Here is a 23,639-nt window from a genome sequence, read left to right as displayed (position 1 = left end):
TCTCCTTTGGTCCCCCAGTCTCTGCTGCCCAAGAGGAACAGGATCCCAGGATCCAGTCCCCTCATGGCACCAGCCAGGGTGGGTGGAGATGGGGAGGCACAGTTCCAAAGCCCCCCTGGACTCTGAGGCAGGTCAGGGGTCGACAGAAACCTGGACCTGCGGACCCCACCCCCAGAAGAATGGCTGCAGGCCCGGCCCAGCGGGCAGGAGGTCTGTGTCCTCAGTAAATGTGACGGCGCTTCCCGCTCCTCCAGCCAGGCCGTGCTGTCTTCATGTTTCCAATCATGCGGCTTCCAGTTCCCAAGCCCAACCCACAGAGACAGTGATCTGGGGTCCAAGTGAGGTTTGTCAGCAGCTCTGACCCCCCGCTTCCGGCCAGCCCCGCGGCCGGTACTGGAAAGCTCTCTGCTGCCCCCTGGTGGGGAAGCTCGGGGCAGGGCTCTGGCTGCAAGCATGAGGTGCCAGAACCTCCTGGCTCTGTCACCTCTGCTGGGTGGAAAACCAACCCAGGACTGAAGCAGCTGATGGGTGCCTGATTCCTTATAATCAGAGCTCCACCCACTGGCAAGTCTCTCTCCGGGCCTCAGTTTCCCCTTCCATTAAAGGAGGGGCTTGGGGGATACCAAGGAGGGGTAACAGCTTAGTGAGGATGGCAGGTTTCTTCTGGGGAGATGAATACGTTTTGAAACTAGATGGCGTGAGTGGCTGCACAGGACTGTGAATGCACAAATGCCACTACATGGTTCGCGTTGAAATAGTTAATTGCATGCGATGTGAATGTCACCTCATTTAAAGTGTTGAAAAGACGGGCCTGGGAGAGTGTAGTGTATGTGAGAATCACGTGGGACACCCACAGTCTCTGAACCTCGATTTCCTTGCCGTAAACTGGCAAAAAGACCGTGTGAGCTGTGTTCCCTGGGGCCAAGAGATTCCAAGAAGGAAAACCTGGGATTCCAGGGACTGGGATGAGGGCCGGGGGCCGGACGGGGAGGGGGCCTGTGGGGATGGCATAGGGGGCAGCCCAGATAAGGCTTTCAATACTGGGTAGAAGCGTCTACACAGGCGGAGATCCCTGCATCTCACTTCCTGCAGGGCTGACCGGTGGCCAGAGGTGGGATTGGCCAGGCTCAGCCCAACCAAATCTGGGAGCAGAGGACACTGAGTGAGGGATCCCCGGGGCCACCCTCACTGGCCTGTGGCTCTCCTTACACCACAAGAGAGGTCCAGGAGCTGATCTTGGGTCCTAGTGGGGGACACCTTCCTGGCAGCAAGCTGGCAGAGTGGTGTGGTAGTCAGTGTACTGGGCTCTGTGTCTCCACCCTACCTGCTGTGTGAGGGTGGGCGAGACACCTAACCTCTCTGTGCCTCTGTTTCTTCAATGGCGAACAGGGGCACTAGCAGCCCCCACATCCGGGCACAGTGGCCTGAAGGATAAAGGCAAGGGCGGCATGAGACCTACAGCAAAAGCTCTGAGCAGGGAGAGCACGGAGCTGCCCAGGGAGTTCCACCATCATCTCCCCTCTGGCCGCCAAGGAAACCGAAGCTCATGGTGACCTGGCCCAGGTCTGTTGGACTCAGGGTCCTTCTCATCCCCAAGATCAGAGGGCTGCCACCAGGGAAGGAGCTGGCCCCTAGACACCGCCCAGGAAGCACACAGGGAAGGATGCTCTGGGGACTTCAGTATGTTATTGCAAAAAAATATTTATTGATATTTGACCCCTGCTTTCATGCCTCCATTTCCCAGAAAATGAGCCACGGGAGATACCAGGAGAGGCAGGAGACCATCCTCCTTGCACAAAACCCACTCCCTCGGATGCTGTCCTCAGTGAGAGTGGCTGGGGCCAACCAGGGGGCCCACCCGCAGAGTGGCAGAGGAGGCAGGTTGACCCTGCAGACATTGAGCTCTGTGGCAAAGGTCCTGGTCTTCTGGTAGAAGAGGAGCGACTTCTCGCGGTCCAGGAGGAAGTCGTGGGAGATGCTGGCCGGCTGCATGTAGGTCTTCAGCTGTGCCCTTCTTGTTGCCCAGGCGCACGGCGGCTACCAGTGCCAGCTGGTAGTACCCGGCTGCATCAAACCGTTCCTGAAGGGGACAGGCCATGCTCAGCAAAAGGGGGACTCGGAGCCTGTCTTCTCAGAGGCTGCTCCCATCACCAGGTCATTCCACATGTCCAGCCAATGCTGGCTCACCTCATGAACCCTGAAGCCTGTGACACTGCTGTGGTCTCAGCTGCAGGAGGTGGGGACAATCCTGACAAGGCTCTCCCCTGGAAGCCTTCCTGACTATCCCTATGCTCCACTCACCCCAAGTCTCTTGCCCCAGTCCCACCCTCTCTGCAGGCAGTGGCTGCTTTCCCCATGGGCTGAGGTCAGGGCAGATCCTGCCTGCTCTGAGAGTTCCATGCAGGACCCGTGGCTGCAAGCCACAGCAGGGGCACAGCGTTGAGTGACCCAGGCTCCCCTCTGGCCCCTGTCCATGCTGACCATTTCCAGGCCCTTCACGGGCCAGGCCAGGTACAAAACCATCTCACAGGTGTCCTCCCTGGCAATGTTCCCTGAAATGTTGATGGAGTGTGACTCCCCAGACATCCACTCCCACTTTCAATGCATCTTTGGCTCAAACTCACCATCCCTGGGTTGGGATGCTGCCTCCCAGACCTCCACCTTGACCCTCCCATCTACCCCCCCCCCGGCTTCTCCCCAGGTGCCTCCTCCACATGGGGACACCCAAGGGACCTCTTTAAGACCCAGGCCTGGCCTGTCCCTCTTTACCATCTCAAGATGGCTCCCAGGGCCAAGGACAAAGTCCAAGATGCAGCAGTCCATTCCCTCACTGCCCTGCCCCACACACGGAGCAGGGGCGTGAGAAGACCCAGAGTTACTGTCACTGCTCATCCAATGTCCCCCGGCCCAGTGAAACACTGGACTCTGTGCTGGGTGCATGGCTGAACCTAATATCCTTGCTCCCAGTCTGAGGGACGTGGGACTGAACACTGACTACAAAGGTGGCTCGGGCTGTGGCAGAGGGAAGCCCAGGAGCCTGTGGGGGGCCCAGAAGACCCCTGAATCAGCGGGGGGTGGGAGGCAAGGGCGTCCTGAAGGCGTGGGGGCATCCTAACTAAACAGGAAGGAGCTAGCCAAAGCATGTATCTGCGTGTGCGTGGTTGTGTGCATGCCTGTGTGTGTGCCTGTGCACCTGTGTATGTGGTTGTGTGTGCACCTGGGCGTGTGCACCTGTATGTGCGTGTCCCTGTGCCTGTGTGCATTTGCGTGTGCATTTCCATGTGCCTGTAGTGTGTGCAGCAGCTAGTGAGTGGCAGGCTGAGCCAGGACACACCTAATCCACCCTATTCCAGGGCTCACTCTCACATGTAGACTAAAGGGGACCCCATTTTAGAGGCAATCGGCAAGGATGTCCATTTACCCCTGCCTATGCCAGCCTTCCAGGACCCATCCAGCCAGGCTTTCTCTCCCCCTCTTCTGGGCCCTGGGTCCAGAGCCTCCTATACAAGGAGGAGGGTGTGGCCTTGGAAAGACAGTGCCCTTGGGGAATTCCGATGGGGTCTTCCTTTGGGAAGCTGGCCTGGGCTGACAGCATAGTCACGATGAGGCCCAGAGGGCTGTGCATGGGAAGAGGTGAAGAAGGCCTCTGCCCTTCGACCCCAACCATGGACTTTGGCCTCTCAGGGACTACTTGGCCCTTTCATTCCTCTTGGGCAGGCAGAGTGGGCGGCAGGCTTGACTGAGAGAGATAAAGGCCCACTTCTGGGAGGCCCGTCCCCTGGGTCCCAGGCGAGCCCCTGAGCGGTGAGCAGGGTCCCTCTGGGCCTGACACCTGGCATCTCCCTGTCTGGCTGGGACTGCTTCTGACCACCAGGTGTCGCCAGCAATGAGCGGGGGCCTCCCGGGCAGCCCCAGGCCTGTGGTGAGGGATACGGGATGGGGTCTTAGGGCTGCCCCAGCTCCTCATGTTGTTCTAAGGCCAAGATCTGGGTCCCTGGACTGGAGCGCCCTGTCCCCTCAGCCCATAAGGAGCACTGACGTGGTGCCAGTGTGATGCTGAGGAGGGGTGGGTGCCTGCTGGGCAGAGGGGTGGAGACACCCCAGGTCTGAGTCTGCTAGTCCCAGCTCTCCACCCTTGCAGGGCTGGGGGCAGAGGGAGCACAGCACCTCCCCTCGAGACAGACCTGACCCAGCAAGGTCTCAGCCTGGCTGGCTGGGGCCCCGCCCCACTGCACCTGCCGTGAGCTGGGGATCCCCTGTCTGTGAACCCGATGGTAAGACACTGGTCCCACCCTTCCTGGGTGATGTGAAGATTCAAGGTGTCTCGGGACTCCAGGAAGGAGTTGCTCAGTGCAGGCTGGCACCCTGGGCAGGCTTCCTAGAGGAGGTGCCGGGATTTGGGGTGGATCTTGCAATGTGGATCTTGCAATGAGGATGATGCCGTCCTCCAAAATGTCCTTCTCCTGACCCTGTTTTCTTTTTATTTTATTTTTTGAGGCAGAGTCTCACTCTGTCGCCCGGACTGGAGTGCAGTGGCCAGATCTCAGCTCACTGCAAGCTCCACCTCCCGGGTTTACGCCATTCTCCTGCCTCAGCCTCCCGAGTAGCTGGGACTACAGGCGCCCGCCACTTCGCCCGGCTAGTTTTTGTATTTTTAGTAGAGACGGGGTTTCACCGTGTTAGTCAGGCTGGTCTCGATCTCCTGACCTCGTGATCCGCCCGTCTCGGCCTCCCAAAGTGCTGGGATTACAGGCTTGAGCCACCGCACCCGGCCGCTGTTTTCTTTCTTAAATGGAACTTGATACTTGACTGTCAAGACTCAGTTTGGTGTCACCTCCTCCAGGAGGGCCCCCCTGACTACAATCCCCCTTCTTTACCCAGAGGCCACCATTGCCCGCTCATGTGTCAGCGTCCCAGGCTGAGACTGAGTTCTTGAGGGTGGGGCCTGGCCAGCTTGGGAGCTGGGTTGTATCTGCTAACCTTTCCGGTTCCTCCAGCCGCGTGCAGAGCTCCAGGGAAGCCACTGGGCCATTCCTAAGGAAGGCTGGAACCCAGGCCCCTGGGGTCTGGGTGGAGATCCCGCTCCAAGGGGGCTGGAAACACCCCGAGCCCTGCCCCTCCCCACCAACCTTCAGGTGGTAGATGATGATGTCACCGAGCACCAGGTACACCTTCACGTAGTAGAGGGTCTCCTCGTCGAACTCCAGTGGCGAATTGCAGCGCTACAGGGCCTTGAGGTAGAAGTGCTCCGCCAGCTTGCCATGGCCCAGCCGGTGGTGCAGGGCGGCCAGCCAGTAGTAGGCCACGCGCTCGTTCAACCAGTCCCCTGGGGTGTAGGCCAAAGGGTCAGGTGTGAGGACGTGGCTCCCTGGGGCAGTCAGAGCACAGGCCCCTCAGGAGCACGTATGCAGACCCCAGGCAGCACCTGGCTTGCCTCCAGGCACCTGTGGTCACCTGGGCAGCTCTGGCCAGTCGCTTCCGGGTTCCCAGACTCACTTTCCCATCTGCAAAGCAGAACTAATAAGGCCTGCCCCCGTCTACTGTGAGGCTTTGGCAAAGTTGGACTTGGATGGCCCAGCTCTGTGCCTACACATAGCCACCTGCCTTTGTTCACTGGTTTTAACCAGGGGAGCCGAAAACCCATGCAGTCCAGGTGCTCCTGGGCACCCCGGCTCCAGGCAGCCCACAGACGTGACATCCCACTCCTCCTGGGTGTGTCACGATCAGAGCCCCTTACCTTGGGGAGTCACTGCGTGCCTGAGCTCCAGGTCTCCCCATAGATGCACAAACCCACCTAGGCTGTCTCCGATGTCCTCCCCTTTTCAGGTCGAGTGCCGTGGAGCCTGCATTCAATGCATTCCCACACAGCTGCACACCTACTGTGTACTGGGCCCCAAGGCACAAGGCGTTGGGGCATGCGGCCCGCCCAGGGTTCCCTGTCTCTGGAAGAGGACAGACGATCCTGGCACAGCACCAGGGGATGCCTGGCCTTAAGGGGCAGGCTGCTGGAAGGGGAACCGGGATTTCATCAGCCAGCGAGCCGTGTGGTTGATGAGGGTGGGAAGAGCACAAGACAAAGGGAATGTGCCACTCAGCCTGGCACATACAGGGGCCGAGATGCCTGGCATGTCTGGAAGGCAGAGGGCACAGTGGGTGGCCCTTGTGGTCAGCAGCGGGAAGAGATAGAGGAAGCAGAGCTCAGCACTGCGTGAGAGACCTCGGGCTGTGCCGCACGGCCGGACGGGGAAGCCAGCTGGGCAGATCTGCCTGCCTGGACAGGAGACCAGGAAAATCCAGCAGCTGTTTCAGCTCCTGCTCTACAGACCTGGAGTCTCGGCTCTGGCAAAGTGTGGTCCTGGCAGAGCGGGGTCTCAGGGGACTTACCCAGAGTGAAGCTGAGTGCTAGGGCCATGTGGGCAACCTCCAAGCCCTCCTGGGGCTCCTCCAGCATGGCCAGCAGTGCCACCGGCCTGTTGCACAGCTGCAGCTGCGGCTCTGCCTTGCGGTTGCCCATAGTCACTGGCAGGGGCAGAGCCCGGTCCTACCACACAGGCGGGGGGGGGTCAGACTTCCCGCAGCACCCACCTTGCCCAGCGCCTTCCTCAGAGCTCAAACATGTGCTTGGAGCATCCCACGCCCCAGTTACGCCTGCACCTCTGCAGAGCTCTGTGCTCTGAGATAACACACAGTTCAGACACCCAAGTTGGGGGTTGAAAAGTCACCTGAGGCCCATCTAGCTACACCCGGCAGCCTCAGACCAGCCTCTCCCACCTGGGCACCGGGGGTCTGACTGGGGGAAGCCAGCACTCCTCTCTGCTCTAAAAACACATTTATCTGTGCCCAGGACTGAGCCACACCGTGAGCTCAGAGGAAGGGAGAAGCTGTCCCCGCTTCGGGGTGTAGGCAGACGTGGGCCCTGGGCCTCCCAATGACATGCTGTGTGTCCTTTGACATGTCCCTGTGCTCCTCTGAGCCTCAGCTTCCTCATCTGGAAGATGGGGACAGGACTTCCCAGTCATGGTTGCTTGAGATCATCAGGTGCAAGGGTAGAGCCACTGTCATGTCCAGACCCAAGCGTTTGTCCCGGGCAGGGGGCACAGTCAATGTCATTCCTGGTGAGACCACTAGGCAAGGATAGGGCCATTGCCACGTCCAGGCCCCAAGCGTTTATCCCGGACAAGGGCACGGTCAATATCATTCTCGGTGAGACCACTGGGAAACTAAGCACGTGCATGGGTGGCCTTGCCTCCAGGTGGGAGGCCTCTGCCCTGCCACACCTGTGCCTCAGCCCTCCAGGTGCCACCCTGAGGCCCACCCACATCAGCCCACAGGCCAGCTCAGCTGGTAGAAGGACACGGATTTCTCCCGCTCCCAGGCCTTGTTGAAGAAGACGTCTCCAGCTGCGTCAAACAGCTCCACCTCAGGTTGGAGTAGCCTGTGTACAGGACCACATTCTGTGCCACCTGAAAGGAGCAGAAGTTCCCTCAAGACCCACACCTGGGAGGTGGCCACACCCACCTTCGCCAGCCTCCTTCCTCACACACACTGCAGGTACACCTGAGCATTTTTCAGACCTGTGCATTAGGGCTGCCCCACCACTGGCATGAGGACAATGAACTGATGCACTTGAGTGCCAGGAGGTGACTGAGCAGCTGCAGCCCAGGACCCCGACACCTGTGAATCCTACCACCAGGGATAGCCTTAGCCCACCCCCCCCCCCGCACTCAAACAGTCTCTGTGGCCCCCAGATTGCTGGGAGCCCATCCCCTGGTTCCTTTCTGCGTTGCCACATCCCTGCCGCAGCTCAGGGCTGCACATCAACAGTGTTTGTGGGTGGGCCTGGTCCCCTCTTGGCCATGAGCTCTTGATCCTTCTCCTCAGCTCAAGGAGGTATACAGCAGGTGCTCAATAATGAAAGCTTCACCAGACTCGTGGCCTTCACAATTTGTTCCAGATCACACTGTGTTTGGGAAAGCCTCTGAAAACAGCTGCTATGATAGATTCATTTTGTAAGGAGATGCGCCACGTGTCGCTTGGAGCACGTTCTTCTGTGTGTTAACTGAGTGGTCACATTCTTTGAGCATGAGCTGTATACCAGCAGGTACTAGGCACTGTGAGGGGCCACGCCTCTGACCTCAGGGAGAAGATGCTGGCCACTGGGGGAGGATGTGAGGGAACCAGTTGGAGGGAGGGAAAAGGCACACAACAGGTGCTCAGCAGTGGCTTAGAAATGAGTGGATGGATGGATGAATGGATGAGCAGATGTATAGACACATGGGTGTGTGGACAGATGGATGGGTGATGGGTGGGTGGATGGAGAGATGGGCGGAAGGATGAACTGATGGAAGGACGAATTGATGAATGTATGGATGATGGAAGGATGGATGGATGTATGAATGGATAAATGAATAGATGGATGAATGATGGATGGATGGAAGGGTGGATGGGTGATGGATGGATGGATATATGGATGAATGGAGGAACGGATAAATGGATGGATGCATGGATGACGGATGGATAGAAGGATGAACAGGTGAACGGATGGTTGCTGGAAAGATGGATGGATGAACAGGCGAACGGATGGATAGACAGGTGAATGGATGGATGATGGAAGGATGGATGGATAAACGGATGGATAGATGAATGATGGGTGGATGGAAGAGTGAACAGGAGGTGAGTGGATGGATGATGGGAGGATGGATGGATGACAGATGGGTGGATATATGGATGGATGATGGGAGGATGGATGAATGAATGGATGGACAGACGAACGGATGGATGGTTGCTGAATGGATGGATGATAAAAGAATGGATGATGTTGGATGGATGAATGGATGGACGATGGATGGATGAATGGAAGGATGAATAGGTGAATGGATGGATGAATGGAAGGAGGCGGCGGCGAGTGGATGAAGGATGGATTGATGATGGATGCATGGAAGAATGAACAGGTGAATGGATGATGAAAGGATGGATGGAAGAATGGATGGAGGGATGGATGAACAGGTGGATGGATGGAAGATGGTTGGATGGATAGAAGGATGAACAGGTGAATGGCTGGATAATGGAAAGATAGATGGAAAGATGGATGGACAAACAGGTGAATGGATGAAGAGGTGACCAGATGAATGATGGATGGATAGAAGGATGAACAGGATGGATGATGGAAAGATGGATGGATGGATGGACGGAGGGATGGATGATGGATGGAAAGATGAAGAGGTGAATGGATGGATGATAGATGGATGGAAGGACCCACAGGTGTACGAGAAGATGATGGAAGGATGAATGGATGGGTGGATGGACAGGTGAATGGATGGATGGATGAATGATGGATGGAAGGATGAACAGGTGAATGGATGGATGATGGATGGATGAATGGATGGATGGATGGACAGAGTGAACAGCACAAGGGCCCTCCTGCCTCCCTTGCCACTCACCTGGATGTACAGGTCCACCAGCTCGCTCTGCAGCAGGATGTAGTAGATCTTCCCTGCTTGCAGCCAGGCATGCGCCTCCTCTTTCTTCTGGAGGTCAATGAACATCCCCAGACTTTGCTTGGTGTAGTCCAGAGTGGATCTGTAGGCCCTGGAATCAGACACAGGTGTCAGAACAAGGGCTCTCATCCTCCTGGAACCAGTCTGCCTCCTCCCGTGGGTCTGGTGACAGATGAATCTGGAATGTGGGGACTGGGAACGGCCCTCTTGTGTGTACAGTGTTCTGCCCTTCCCAGGCTGCTGGGAGGGCCAGGGTGAACACACACGGCATGGAAAAGATGAAGGACATCCTTCTGAGGGAATCGAGCATCATGCTGCCCTGTGGCAGGAGGAGTGTGCTAGTCCATCTCCCCTGCTTCCCAGACATGGCCTGTGTCTTCTCCAGATGCACCAGGAGACATTAGTATTCAGAGGCTATCTAGGCCGATGGTTCTCAAGGTGTGCAGGCATCACAGTCACTCGGAGGCCTGGCTGTATAGCTTGCTGGCCCTGCCCCCAGAGCTTCCGGCTCCACAGACCTGGGGCAGGACCTAGAACTCCCACTTGCCACAAGCTCCTAGGTGATATAGATGCTGCTCTGCTGGTCCAGGGACTACACTTTGAGAAGCATGGCTCTAGCACACTGGCCCATTTTCCTTCTGTGAACCTCGAGGCCAAGACTGGAGCCAGTCTCCCGGGTCCCCATGGAATCTCATTCCTTCCCTGCTCTCTCAGTAAGTCCGACACTTGAGGGGCTGTGACTCCAGCAATGTCACCAGGCCCTGTGGGTGGGGTGGCCAGGGCCATGGTTACCCCACGAGGTCAGGATGCTCGGGGGAAGCCGAGTGGGCCACATATGGGACGTGAGACCTTGCAATCCTGCCCCAGGGAAGCAGGTGACACAATTGGCTCTTTCTTCTGTGGGAGAGAAGCCACAGGTGGCTGCTATGGTCACATTTAAGGGGACAGATGAAGGCCAGGAGTGAAGACTCGGGGTAGACAGAGGTCAGATGACAAAAGCCACCATAGTAGGAAGAACAGCCCAGAGTGCACGTACTGCCTCTGCTGGGGTTGAGATGACCTTTGACCCAACAAGGGAGGCTCAAACTGGGACTCACGGGCCAGCAGCAGCCCTGGGACGACCCGAGACCCACCAGCTCAAAGCATCTGATGCCAAGGAACCAAATAATCCAAAGGAAAGGGGCTGATGGGGCCCTGGGCCAGCTTCCCTGTGCCCCCCTCCCTGCCCCCCCAAGCTTCCCTGTGTCCCCCTCCCTTCCCTGCCCCCCAACCCCTTTGCCCCCCTCCACACCCCCACCATGGCAAAGCCAGTCCTCACCGCTCGGTGCCCAGGGACAGGTACAGCTGACTGATGGTCTCCAGGAACTGCCCCCTCATGCACCTTGTCGGTCACCTTGCGGGCCAGGCACAGCTGGAACTCATGGTAGATGACACACTGGGCCTCACTGGGCATGACGACACTGTAGAAGTAGCGCAGCCACTGGACGGCCCGCAGCTGGCTTGGGCAGAAGACAAAATGGAAGATGTCAGCCTCCCAGCATCGAAGCGAGGCTGGCTGGGCTCGGAGGCCCCTGTGCTGTGCTTGTCTCTTTCACACCTCTGTGAACCTGGGCCCCATAGGCGGGGAGCCTGAGCATAGACAGGCCATGTACCTTTACAAGGGCAGACACCGAGCACACCGTGACATGGGCACAGCTTGGTGCAGATGCTCATGGTAGAGGCCGGCCTTCTTTACAATTCCCAGGGCCAAGGTCCTGGCCAGGCTCAGCCCCTGCACCAGGCCATCTATTTCTGCTTCACAAAGCCCCTCTGGCGAGGACCAGGGCCGCCTTCAGCCTGAGCTGATGAGGCCAGGGGCACAAGTAGCCCCTGTCGCAGATGGAACCCTGAGAGAGCAAAGCCAAGTGTCATGTCTGCCACACTCGGCATCATGTTGGGGGAATGGGGTTCAAAGCCAGGCCCTGGTGTTCCCACACATGCTTCTCTCATGCAACCAGGCTCCAAACGCACAGGCTCACTGGCCTCTCCCAAAGCCACGGTGCTAGGAACAGTGGAAAGCTTCTGATTTTCTAGTGTCAGAAACATTCCGAAGATTAACACCGGAAACCAGATACACTGAATGGACATCTGTCACACACGCCCCCCAACGACAGCTGAATACAGTCCTCACGAAACTGCAAATCAAGAGTGAAGGAAACGTGGGAAATTCAAAAATATGTGGAAATTACACACTCCTAAACAACCAGTGAGTCAAAGAAGAGACCATCAGGGAAACTGAAAACTAATTTGAGAATAATGTAAACAAATGCACAGCCCAGGCCAGCATGGTGGCTCATGCCTGTCATCCCAGCACTGTGGGAGGCTGAAGCGGGAGGATCGCTTGAGTCCAGGAGTTTGAGATCAGCCTGGGAAAAATGGTGAAACCTTGTCTCTATAAAAAAAATACAAAAATTAGCCGGGTGTGCACATCTGTAATCCCATCTACTCAGGAAGGTGAGGCATGAGAATGGCTTGAACCTGGGTACAAGTTGCAGTGAGCCAAGATTGCACCACTGCATCCCAGCCTGGGCAATGGAGCAAAACCTAAAAAAAAAAAAAAAAAAAAGGCACAGCATATCAAAAACTCCAAGATGCAGCTAAGGCAGTGCTGAAAGGGAAATTTATAACTGTAAATGTCTACATTCAAAGAAAGAAGAAAAATCTCAAATCAAAAACCTAACCTTCCACCTTGAGAAACTAAAAAATGAACTAAACCCAAAGTGAATAAAAGGAAGAAAATAATAAACGTGAGAGTGGAAATGGGAAGTAAAAATACAGGGAATGGAAAAACAAAAGAGACAGTCAACAGAACCAAAAGTGGGTTTTTTGAAAATAATAAAATTGACAAATCGTTCACCAGACTGACCAAGAAAAGAAAGATGGGACACAAATGACTCAAATCAGAGACTGAGCACCATGGCTCACGCCTGTCATCCCAGCGCTTTGTGAGGCCGATGTGAAAGGATCGCTGAGGCCAGCATTCAAGACCAGCCTGCGGGAACATGATGAGACCCCATCTCTAATAAAAATAAATAAATAAAAAATTAAAAACCCAAGTTTCTAAAGTCAGAAATGAAAGAGGAAACATTATTGCCGACCTGACAAATAAAAGGATTACATGAAAACACTACAAACAATTGTACACCAAAAAATCAGACCATCTAGACACAACAGCCAAACTCCTAGAAGGACACAAACTACCGAAAGTGTCTCAAAAATGACCCCAAGTAAGCATGTGGGGTATCAACCCCACCCTCGGTCTCCTCGACCGTTCAGCGCAGGGTGGGGAGACAGGAAAGCATGATCTCTATTCCCTGGCCTGCATTTCCAGTCTGAAACCCCCAGCAGCCTGGGGAGGGCCTCATAGGAGGAGGTGCCACAGGGTATTGTGCCAGGAGCCACCGGAGGCTGCAGTGGGGGCTGGGGCGCTGGGCTCCTGGAGGGTCTCCTTCCAGTCAGAGAATGCCCCTGGGGAAGAAGCCTGGGTATGAACCCCCCACCCCTCCTTGGGCAGATGTGTGGGACCAGGGCCCCTTCACACGGTCCTTTCCAAAATCTCATCCCTCCTAGGGACAGGAGTGAGTGCCAGGCCTGTGCTGGGAAATGGGCAGGTTTGGTCACAGCCCCTGGAGCTCTGGTCCAGGCCACAGGAGGCACCTCCGAATGGTCTCACTGTGCCATGACAAAGCGCTGCAAGGCAGAGAGGACTCAACAGTATCCCTTGTCTCAGCCATTTCCCTGGACTCAACTTCCTCATCTATTCTCTGCGGCCTAGATTTCGGACAGCCCTGCCCACCTAATGTCCGTTTACTGCTCAGTGTGCAGTGACTGTTCGATAGCACTCCATGGCTCCCTAGTGCTCTTAGGGAAAAGGCCAAGGCACAGCCTGAGGCCCCAGACCCTGCTTAGCTCTCCAGAAGAGCTTCTCACCATCCAGCACCCAACCCACCCACTCCCAACTCTGCACCTCCCTGTATGAGCCCTGCTCACTCACCCCCACTCACACCCCACTCATCCCCGCTCACACTCCCGCTTACTCACCCCCGCTCATACCCCACTCATCCCCACTCACACTCCTGCTCACTCACCCCCATCACACCCCGGCTCACTCACCCCCACTCATCCCCGCTCACACTCCCGCTCACTCACCCCCATCACACCCCCGCTCACTCACCACCATTCACTCACTCCCGCTCACTCACCCCCACTCACTCACCCCTGGGCTTTCACACAGGCTACACCACCAGCCCCTCCCCCACCACCAGCCCCTCATCCACACCTGTTACTTGACTAAATCCTCTCAACCCTCTGGTACCAGACTAAAGAGGCTTCCCTAACCCGGGGCCAAGTGCTGCCCCGCCATCATGTCACTCACCCTTTTGTGGTTTCTTTGGCCTGAAGCTCACGTTCCGATGCTCAGCACCTGCTTCCCGAGGACTCCACAAGCTCCATTTGTGGGTGGGGCCTGGCACACTCTGCACGAGCTGCTTTTGCATGAACTGCTCTGTGGCTTTGGGCAATCACCCGCCCCTGTGTCCTCTGTGAAGTGGGATGACAGGTGCGCAGGGCTGCCGAGATACCAAGCAGATAACACAGGCACAAGAACTGGCGTTCAAGGCCTGGCTCATGGAGGGGCCCCAAGTCCCAGCTCAGCAGAGCCTGCCTTGATCCCAGGGTTATGGCCAGGGATTCCCAGAACGCAGGACTTTCCGTGCTCAAGGCAGGATGGTCCCTGAGCAAACCCGAAAGAGCTGGCTGCCCCAGTAGGGCACAGAGGGCCTGGCCCTGCATGGGAACGGCCTGTCTCCAGGGCGCTTGCCAACATCTGCTGCTGGCCATGACTCAGCACTTTCGATGGTGAAAAACCACCACTTGTTTCCAAATCACAAACCCCCGGTGCGCCCTGACCCGAGTGGCCCCAGAAGACGCACAGGAGGAACTAGGGCACTCACTCCACGTGGTCCATCTCCACGGCTACCAGAAGGGCCCACTCACAGTAGCCCTTGCCTGCTGGGCCGGGCCCTGGCAGGTGCAGAGGTGACCCAGCTGCAGGAGTACGTGGGTGAAGTCCCGGCCACACTCCCCACAGGGAAGCCTCGAGAACAGATGCACGGCCTCCAGGAGGTAGTGCTGGGCCAGCCTGCTGGCACCCACGTGCAGGCACAGGGTCCTGAAGTTGGCCAGCACCACTGCCTGGTTCCTCTGCTGGCCCAGGTCCCAAACCACCCATAGGGCGCGGTAGTAGCCCTCGGCTGCCTGCCTCGTCCCGCCCGTCCTCTTCAGAGCCACGGCCACCATGTTGGCAATCACACCTTCCTGGTCCTCGCTGGCCACCACTGCATCCTGGACAGACTGCAGGATGTCCAAGGCCACCCGGCTCTGCCCATGAAGTACGTGCAGCCAGGCCAGGGCCACCAGGGTGTCCACGATGGCACAAACTCTGGCAACAGCACTGGCTTCCACTGCCTGCGTCATGAAGGTGATGGCCGGGCCGTGGTAGCCATGGTGGCTGTACGGCTGGGCCAGGCTGGCGTGGAGAAGGCCACGCAGAGCCTGGCCTGTGCCCAGGATTAGGGAGGCCAGCACTCCCCTGAGGTAGTGGGAAGTCTGGGTGGGGAGGTTGTGGGGCTGGAGGGCTATTGGAGAACCAGGTTGACTCTCCTCAGCGAGCTGGCCAGTGAGTCCTGTGTCCTCAATGAGGCCACCTTGACACAGCTTAGCACCAGGTGGGGCAGGCACTTGCGGCTGTAGATGTCAGCCAGGAGCAGGGAGCAGTCTGAGAGCCAAGCAGCATCTGGGGCTCCCGAGTCCCTGTGCAAAAGCAACCGCTGCTCTGGGAAGGACAGGGCCTCCTCGGGCTGCTTGAGGTGCACGTGGTGCCTGGCCAGCAGGAAGCAGGCCCGGGCCTCGGCCTGCAGGCTCTGGCCACCCACCGCCCACTGCAGCACCAGCTGCAGGAGCTCCCCGTCCGCCTCGGTGCTGCAGATGTGGCCGGGCGTCCCCAGGAGCAGGGCCATGGCTTTGGGAACCACCTGTGTAAAGTTCTTCCGGTTCTGCTTCCGGTAAATGCTGGTCAGGTTGGCGTACACAGCCACCACCTGGAACAGGTCCCCGAAGCTGCCGTCCAGGGTCCCCAGTGTTTCCTCAAAGTACACCTGGGCCTGGGACAGCTTGAGCCTCCTGCAGCACAGCCGCCCCAGGAGGAAGCAGAGCCTGGCCAGGGCCATGAGGAGGCCAGCTTTCTTGGCTGCCCCTCGGGCCTGTGCCAGGCGCCCAGTCTGCTCCTCCTCGTTGCTAAAGCTGCAGAACATGCCGCTCAGCCATGGCAGCGCCACATCGTACAGGCCACAGAAGCTGGCCTTGTATCCGGAGGTGTTCAAGAACAGCAGCCGTGAGCTCACGGCCTCTGGATCTTCCAAGTCGTCTTCAGCTTCCAAGCAGAAGGAGGGATCCTCGGGGTCCTGCAAGCTCACGTTGCTGGATGCCGCACAGAGACCCCAGGACGCTGGCTCCTGGGCGCAGCCTGGGCAGGCCTTGCATTGTTCCAGAACATTCCTCACCTTCGGAAGGGTCTCCTGTGGCTCCAGGCCCAGGCAAGGTGGAGGTATTTCTGCAAGTCACAAAAATACCTAGACAGATTAGAGTCCAGCAGTGAGTCCTTGGTCCACTGGGGGCAGGGTCCCCGCATCCCCATCCTCTGTGTTCCTGGTACAGCTTGCCATGAGCCCTTGAGAATTATATGCAATGCAAACCCGGGGCCTGGAGCACGTAGGAACTCCAGCGCTATGGGGACAGAGAGAACACGCAGGCCCGTGGCCCGACTCTCCTACGAAATCATCCTCCTGTCCTGCTTTGTTGCCCACTTGATAGCATGGATTGAGGAGACTATGTCAGCTCAGTGATCCCTCAGAGATGCCTTTCCCTTTAGAAAGAATCAAAGCCTTCTAACTGGACCCATGTGTATGCAGCACCACAACTACAAATGTCACTTCTGTCAGCATATGGGCCCCCGGTGGGGTACAGGAATCCATGAAATCCTCAACAGCCAATCAGAGCTATTGATCAGCTCAAAAGCTGCTATGCAAAATTGGTAAAGCCACCGACGGCACAGGACAGGGATGTTGTACCCATGTACCCAGCTCCGTGCAGGGAAATGGACCATCCCTGCAGGAAGGATGGGAAAGCTTCCAGGCCCCTGTGGCCACCTTCACCTTGGATGGTCTGAAAACCTGAAGCCCACAGTTCCTAAAGGGTTCACAAAGGCCAGACTGCTCAAGCAGTCCACTGGCACCTGCTGTCTTTGGTGGATTCCTAGCCAAAGCCCCCTCCCAGAGGTGAGCAAATGAACGCATTTCCTGTTGGAAAACCTGGGATGAAAGGAGGCATTACAGGGAAGGAAAAAACTAGATTTAAACAGACTTTCTTTTTCAAGCTCACATGTAAAAACTATTTTCAATACAAACTGTCTCCTTATTCATCTGTAAAGCCTTGGAATTAAAAAATAAATAAATACGATTTAGAGGCAAATGTCTGACTTGACTTCACTAGATTAGCTAAGAAATCTCCCCCACCCAGCAGAGGCACAGAGCCCCTCCCAGCCACCACCCTGGCCTCTGGGGCAGCTGGAGAGCCACGTGCCTTTGCTCCACGGACTTTGGCAGAGGGTGGAACCACCCCCTCCCCGAGGCTAAACCTACAACAGCCTTCCCTTCCCCATTGGCTTCCTGGGCCTCCTCTGGGACCTTGTGCCTGCATCCCAAATGTACTGGGATGGATCCCATTCCCAGGGAACTTCCAAGGCCCTTGGGGCGTCCACATCACCAGGCTGTCCACATGTGGACCCTGTGTGAGGGGAAGAGACAGAGCCCTAGAGGGGAGATGGGAGGGCCTCCCTGAATCAGCCCCTCAGGAAAGGGCAGACCCTTCAGGGACCTCAGTTGAGGCCCCTGCAACCTAAGGCTCTGAATTCTGCTACCCGCTGAGGGCAGTGTGGCCTCCCATCTCTGAGGCAGAGCACAGGGTGAACTGCAGCTTCTCCAGGTCATGAGAAAGGAACCCACAGCTCCATGTGGGCCCCAGCAGTGGAAAGGATGTCCCATCTCGGTCGGGGACCAGGCGGGCCAGCATGTTCATTGGAAGAAGTGTGGGACCCCACAGCCTCCAGTGTCAGAGTAGACGAGAGGGTCAGGCCCACCTCAGTCAACGTCCCCCAAGACCCCAGCCCACAGCACAGAGGGGTGACAGCCGCATCCAATGCCCACTGTACTCAGCTCTGTCACCTCCCCCCGGCGTTACCCCAAGGCCCGGCTCATAACCAGAGGAAGCCTGAGCCACCTGCAAAACGCACCTTGTTCCTGCGGCTGCTCAGTCTCAGCTTCCTCTACTGAGTCTGGCAAGGGAGAAAAGAGAAGCAATCAACACCCCCAGCCAGCACCTCTGGTCCCATGTCAGGTTGAGCTGGGTGTCGGTGTTGCAGGGTGAGAGCATTGCAGGGTGCAGGGGTTGAAAGTAGTATCATCCTCTTCCCTCCTGGACCATGGGAACAACATCACTGGGGAGTGGACACTTTCTGCGATATTGGGAGTAACATCATCTTCTGTGCCTTGGAATATTAAGGACAATATCATGGGGGGGCGTGTACATCTTCTGCAATATTGGAATAATATTATCTCCTCTCCCCCTGCATACTAGGAAAGATATCACAGAGTGGGTGTTCACCTCCTGCGATATGGGGATTAATACCATCTTCTCCCCTTCCGGATATCAGGAAGAGTATCACACGGGGGTGTACAGTGTCTGTGATACTGGGAGTAATATCGACCTCTCAGCCTTGGAATATGAAGAAGAATATCACAGGGTGGATGTACACCCCCTGCCATATTGGGAGTAATATCAGCCTCTCCTCTCCATGGATATCAGGAACAATATCCCAGGCTGGATGTACGCCTCCGGCTGTATGGGGAGTCATATCATCCTCTCCCTTCCAGGATATTAATAACAATATCACAGGGCGGGTGAACACAGCCTGCGATACTGGAATTGTTATCATCCTCTCCCCCTCCGGATACTAGGAACCATATCACAGAAGAGCTGTACCCTCTCTGCGATATTGGGAGTAATATCATAAGCTTCTTCCATGAATATTAGGAGCAATATCACCGGGTGGCTGTCCATTCATTGCTAAGTTGGGAGTCATGTCATACTCTACCCCCTGGATATTAGGATCAGTGTCACAGGGTGAGTGTACACCTACTGCAATATTAAAACTAAAATCATGCTCTCTGTCCCTGGATATGAGGAACGACATCACAGGTAGGTGTACACCCCCTGCGATATTAGCAGCAATAATATGATTAATTAGTAAACATCAATGATCGATTTTAATAATTATCAGGCCGGTCTCGAACTCTTGACCTCAGGTGATCTGCCTGTCTCAGCCTCCCAAAGTGCTGGAATTACAGGCGTGAGCCACCGTGTCGGGCCAACACTTCTTGACATCTCTTTTTGGGCCTCAAATTTCGCATGCCCAAAACGCACTTTTCATTCCCCCTGCTACAACCCATGCCTCCCATAATCTTCCCCATCCCAATAACAGCATCTCTAGTCTCCCAGTTACTCAGGCCAAAATCCTTGACATCATCCTTAAAACTTCTTTTTCTCTCTCTTGTCATCCAACCCATTTAAACTCTCCTTTCAAAATATATGCCAGACCTAACCACTTCTCACCTTCCTCATCATTTCCAACCAGGTCCAGCCCTCATCATAGCGCTCTGGGTTACTGCAAAAGCCTCCCAATCGCCAGGCACAGTGGCTCATGCCTGTAATCCCAAGCACTTTGGTAGGCCAAGGCAGGTGGATCATCAGACGTCAGGAGTTCAAGACCAGCCTGGCCAAGGTGGTAAAACCCCTCTACTAAAAATACAAAAAATTAGCCGAACATGGTGGTGGGTGCCTGTAATCCCAGCTATTCGGGAGGCTGAAGCAGGAGAATCACTTGAACTCAGAAGGCAGAGGTTAGAGTGAGAAAAGATCGTGTCATTGCACTGCAGCCTGGGTGACAAGAGCGAAACTCTATCTCAGAAGGTTAAAAAAAAAGTGTCCAAACCCACCTCTCTCCCTCCGCCTTTCACCCTGCCCTGCATTCTACCTTCCACTCTCAAACATTTCAGAAAAAGAAATATATATATATCTACAGAGAGAGAAAAAGAAAGTACAAATGGGGTGAAAGGTTTGGGGAACCTGAGGGAAGACCATATGGGAATTCTCTGTACTATTTTTGCAACTTTTCCGTAAGTCTGGATTATTTCGAATTCAAGAGTTAAACAAAGGAGAGAAAAAAAAACTATCTCCCTTTGTGAATCCATCCTGTCTTTCCCCTGGCAACTTAAGGACGCTCTCAACTAAGCACATCTATTTTTTCATGAACCCTAAAAGAACCCTTGCCTAGTTTTGACTTTCTGTGCTTGGCAGAAGTGTGTGTCTGTGTGTATTTCATATATATGTGTGTGTGTTGTGTGTATATATAGAGAGGGAGAAATATATATGTGTATATATAAATATATATTGTATATTTGCAATGGTAATATATATATGTGTGTGTGTGTGTGTGTGTGTGTGTGTACATATATTACATACCCCATAGCCTGTCCTTAACCAGTTCTAAACTTAGTGGAAAAAATACATACCTAAGTAGAGAATTTCAAAATAATATGATGAATATTTTGATACAGGAATGTGTTACTATGGAACACGCTGCTAAGACACAAAACCTCCTAGATGGGACAATGAATGAACGAAGTTTTGCACCTATAGGCACCCCCGCTGATATCCCCTCAAACGTTTATAGTTATATGCATTTGCTTCCCCAGGACCCCTGTTTCATAAGGGCTAGTCCTAGAGCCTAGCAAGTTCCTACTACAGCTGGCACACATATGCCATTCAAGAAAGAGTGGTGGAGTGAATGACGAGTTAAGAACCATTTGTCAGCCAGTGCTCAGTAACATAACATGCACTGGTATGCAAATTATATTTTTGTTGAAAGCAAGGACAGGATCACAAATTATCCTTCCAGAGAAAGCAAACCTCAAAAGCTTCTTTACCTACTAAAGCACATTATAAGAAGCTCCCCTTATATAAAAGAAAACCTCCTCATTCGTTATCAATGGCATGTAAACCTAATAAGCCTTCACCTCTGATGACATCTCTTCCATCCCCAGGGCTAGATAAAGGAGGTTCCAGAAACCCTGGTAGTTGTGAAGGTGGCTCCCAGCTCTGACAGTCTTGAACCCTGCGGGCGCGGAGGTCACACAGCAGAAGAACAACCGAGGGAAGCATCATCAGGCTTCGAATATGTTTGAACCAGAGACAGCAAATAGGCTTCAAACAACTGAAGACACCAGAGATTCATGGTGGCCACCTGAGGGGTTGTGCTCTTAAAACACAAAAATTAAAATTAAAATTAAAAAATTAAAAAAGGAAGGGGTCAAGAATCCATCAGGTCTGACTAAGACGTGTATCAGTGACTAACACCCCATATGGCAAAAGTACTCGGTGCGCTTTGGGTACTCACAGCTTCAGCAGTATTCAAAGGCGTGTGCTTCCCTAAGACTAAGCCACGGGAATAGCCCCAGCAACACTGCCAGGAGAAACGACTAACATGGATTTGGCTAGAAATACAGTGGTCTTTAACAAATTAACACTGAATAAATCCGGACTTATTAGAGCCTGCGAGAATGACATTCTCAATGATAACAGTTATCACTACAATCTCCAAACATCTGCGATCCTGCAAGGAGGAACTGTGACAGCGCAGGCCACGTGTCCAGAATGCTTCCCAGACTGCCTGTTATAGAATAAAAGAAATGAAATCCCCCCAAGAATGTCTTCACTCACATTGAGCCAGTTGTTCCTTTGTGTGCATCTCTGTGCTAAAATGGCCATTCTTCCCCACAGCCTGAAGTCATATGCTCAAATAAATGAGACTCACATGAAGCCAGAAACGTGCAGATGCGAGGAAGCCAACACAAATGAAATGGGCTGGAGAGTGTGGCCAGGAAGATGGTACTTCCAAGGAAGCAATTACTTCATCTCTGCCCATGAAGCAGGCAGCTGTCACTGTGCCCCAGGCCCACACCAGCCACTCAAAGTAGGTTCTAACCAAACTACCTCCAGCAATCAACATAAATACACCACACAATTGGCTTCTGAAAGGACATCTTACAACCAACAAGAAACTGTAAGCACAACTTTGAAAAACTGTGCCACTAAAAACCTTGGAAAGGGATAAACACTACCACATTTTAACTCAAATACTGTTAGGTGGTAGCACCGCAATAATTCACTGAAACAAAAGAATAAATGAGGAATACGTTTGTATAGGAATCAGAGGAAGCATGACTAATCATTTAAAGAAATAGGTCAAGAAGCTGTTAGGTTCAAATGCTACCGTGAGACACTGTCAGGGCCTTAGGCAAATTCACTTCTATCGGTCCTGTTTCTAGGTTCATCAAAAACCAGCTTAGGACTAAGGAATCTGTTGCTTCCCAAAGCCTTCCTTCTGTGATTCCAGCCCAGATTTTAGGACTGCTCTCCCACTTGGTATATGAAAGCACTTTCTACGTATAATAGCAAGAGTACATTTCTGTGTTGAATGCGGTTTGGGACCTACTCTATGAGGAAGAATATCATCATGTAACTTTAAGCATGATGATAAGGTGCACTCTAGATAAGGATAACACATAAAATGTGGCCATACGCCTGTGTGTGCCTGGCAGGCAGATGGGGAAGTCTCATTTAATGAAGCCGGGGTGCGTGTTGCACCTTAACATCCTCAGTCCACGTCAAGTTCACAACGTCCTTCTGACATCAAACCACAGGTATCACATACTTTTCCAAACTTTCTACCCAAGATTAAAATATGCAGAGCACGGTGATAAAGACACCTCCATCCCCAGCATGTTGGCTCTCGTTCTGTAGAATTACATACTTGAGGTGTAAAATGATCACCAGGCTGCAGCGGCAAGCAAGACTGGGCTCCGAGGGGACAGCAGGCCCTGCAGCAGCCACCACTCCTGTTGCCACAGTCTGATGCAGCTGCAGAGAAGCTGTGGCTGAGGCCATTCACTTTGTGAGAGAGCCACACAGGAGGGAAAAGGTAGGGAAGGTAGGGAAGAGGGCAATGTCGGCCTCTGAGCCCAATCCAAGCCATCCCATCCCCTGTGACTTACAGTTATATGCCCAGATGGCCAGAAGTAGCTGAAGAATCACAAAAGAAGTGCAAATGCGCTGTCCCACCTTAACTGAAGACATTCCACCACAAAAGAAGTGAAAATGGCCAGTCCTTGCTTTAAGCAATGATATTATCTTGTGAAATTCCTTTTCCTGGCTCATCCTGGCCCAAAAAGCTCCACCACTGAACTTCTTGTGACCCCCCACTCCGGCCCACCAGAGAACAACCCCCCTTTGACTATAATTTTCCTTTACCTACCCAAATCCTATAAAATGGCCCCATCCTTATCTCCCTTTGCTGACTCTCTTTTCAGACTCTGCCTGCCTGCACCCAGGTGATTAAAAAGCTTTATTGCTGGCCGGGCGCGGTGGCTCAAGCCTGTAATCAAAGCGCTTTGGGAGACCGAGACGGGCGGATCACGAGGTCAGGAGATCAAGACCATCCTGGCTAACACGGTGAAACCCCGTCTCTACTAAAAATACAAAAAAAACTAGCCGGGCGAGGTGGCAGGCGCCTGTAGTCCCAGCTACTCCGGAGGCTGAGGCAGGAGAATGGCGAAAACCCGGGAGGCGGAGCTTGCAGTGAGCTGAGATCTGGCCACTGCACTCCAGTCCTGGCGACAGAGCGAGACTCCACCTCAAAAAAAAAAAAAAAAAAAAAAAAGCTTTATTGCTGACACAAAGTCTGTTTGGTTGTCTCTTCACAGGGATGCACATGACAGGCAGGTGCAGAGCCAGGGAAGGACCTGTGATGAGAACAGAAAGGAATGCACCTCCCTGTACACACACTCGGATTTTATGACAATGTGCGCAGGGGGCTGAACTGCATGCCTGAGAACATTCCTCCAAGTTCTTCTGCTGATTTTCTAGATATTG

General features: G+C 54.3%; 1 protein-coding gene across 1 annotated transcript; it reads right to left on the bottom strand.

Annotated features, from left to right (window-relative positions):
• Positions 1 to 1,324: 1,324 nt before the first annotated feature.
• On the bottom strand, positions 1,325 to 21,032 carry LOC117089936 (SH3 domain and tetratricopeptide repeat-containing protein 1-like). Its single transcript, XM_033221686.1, is given in 15 exon segments — positions 1,325 to 2,010; positions 2,012 to 2,080; positions 5,130 to 5,326; positions 6,385 to 6,541; positions 7,330 to 7,421; positions 7,424 to 7,463; positions 9,441 to 9,588; positions 10,816 to 10,874; positions 10,876 to 10,996; positions 14,018 to 14,020; positions 14,489 to 14,546; positions 14,549 to 15,175; positions 15,178 to 16,146; positions 17,884 to 17,925; positions 20,726 to 21,032. Coding segments are annotated over 15 exon segments (3,015 nt in total). The 5' UTR covers positions 20,874 to 21,032; the 3' UTR covers positions 1,325 to 1,725.
• Between the last annotated feature and the right edge of the window lie 2,607 nt (positions 21,033 to 23,639).

This window comes from Trachypithecus francoisi, unplaced genomic scaffold (genome assembly GCF_009764315.1).
Source record: "Trachypithecus francoisi isolate TF-2019V2 unplaced genomic scaffold, Tfra_2.0 Contig00930, whole genome shotgun sequence".
Taxonomy (NCBI): Eukaryota; Metazoa; Chordata; class Mammalia; order Primates; family Cercopithecidae; genus Trachypithecus; species Trachypithecus francoisi.
Note: the sequence above shows the minus strand (reverse complement) of the source record. Positions and strands in the feature narration are given on the sequence as shown.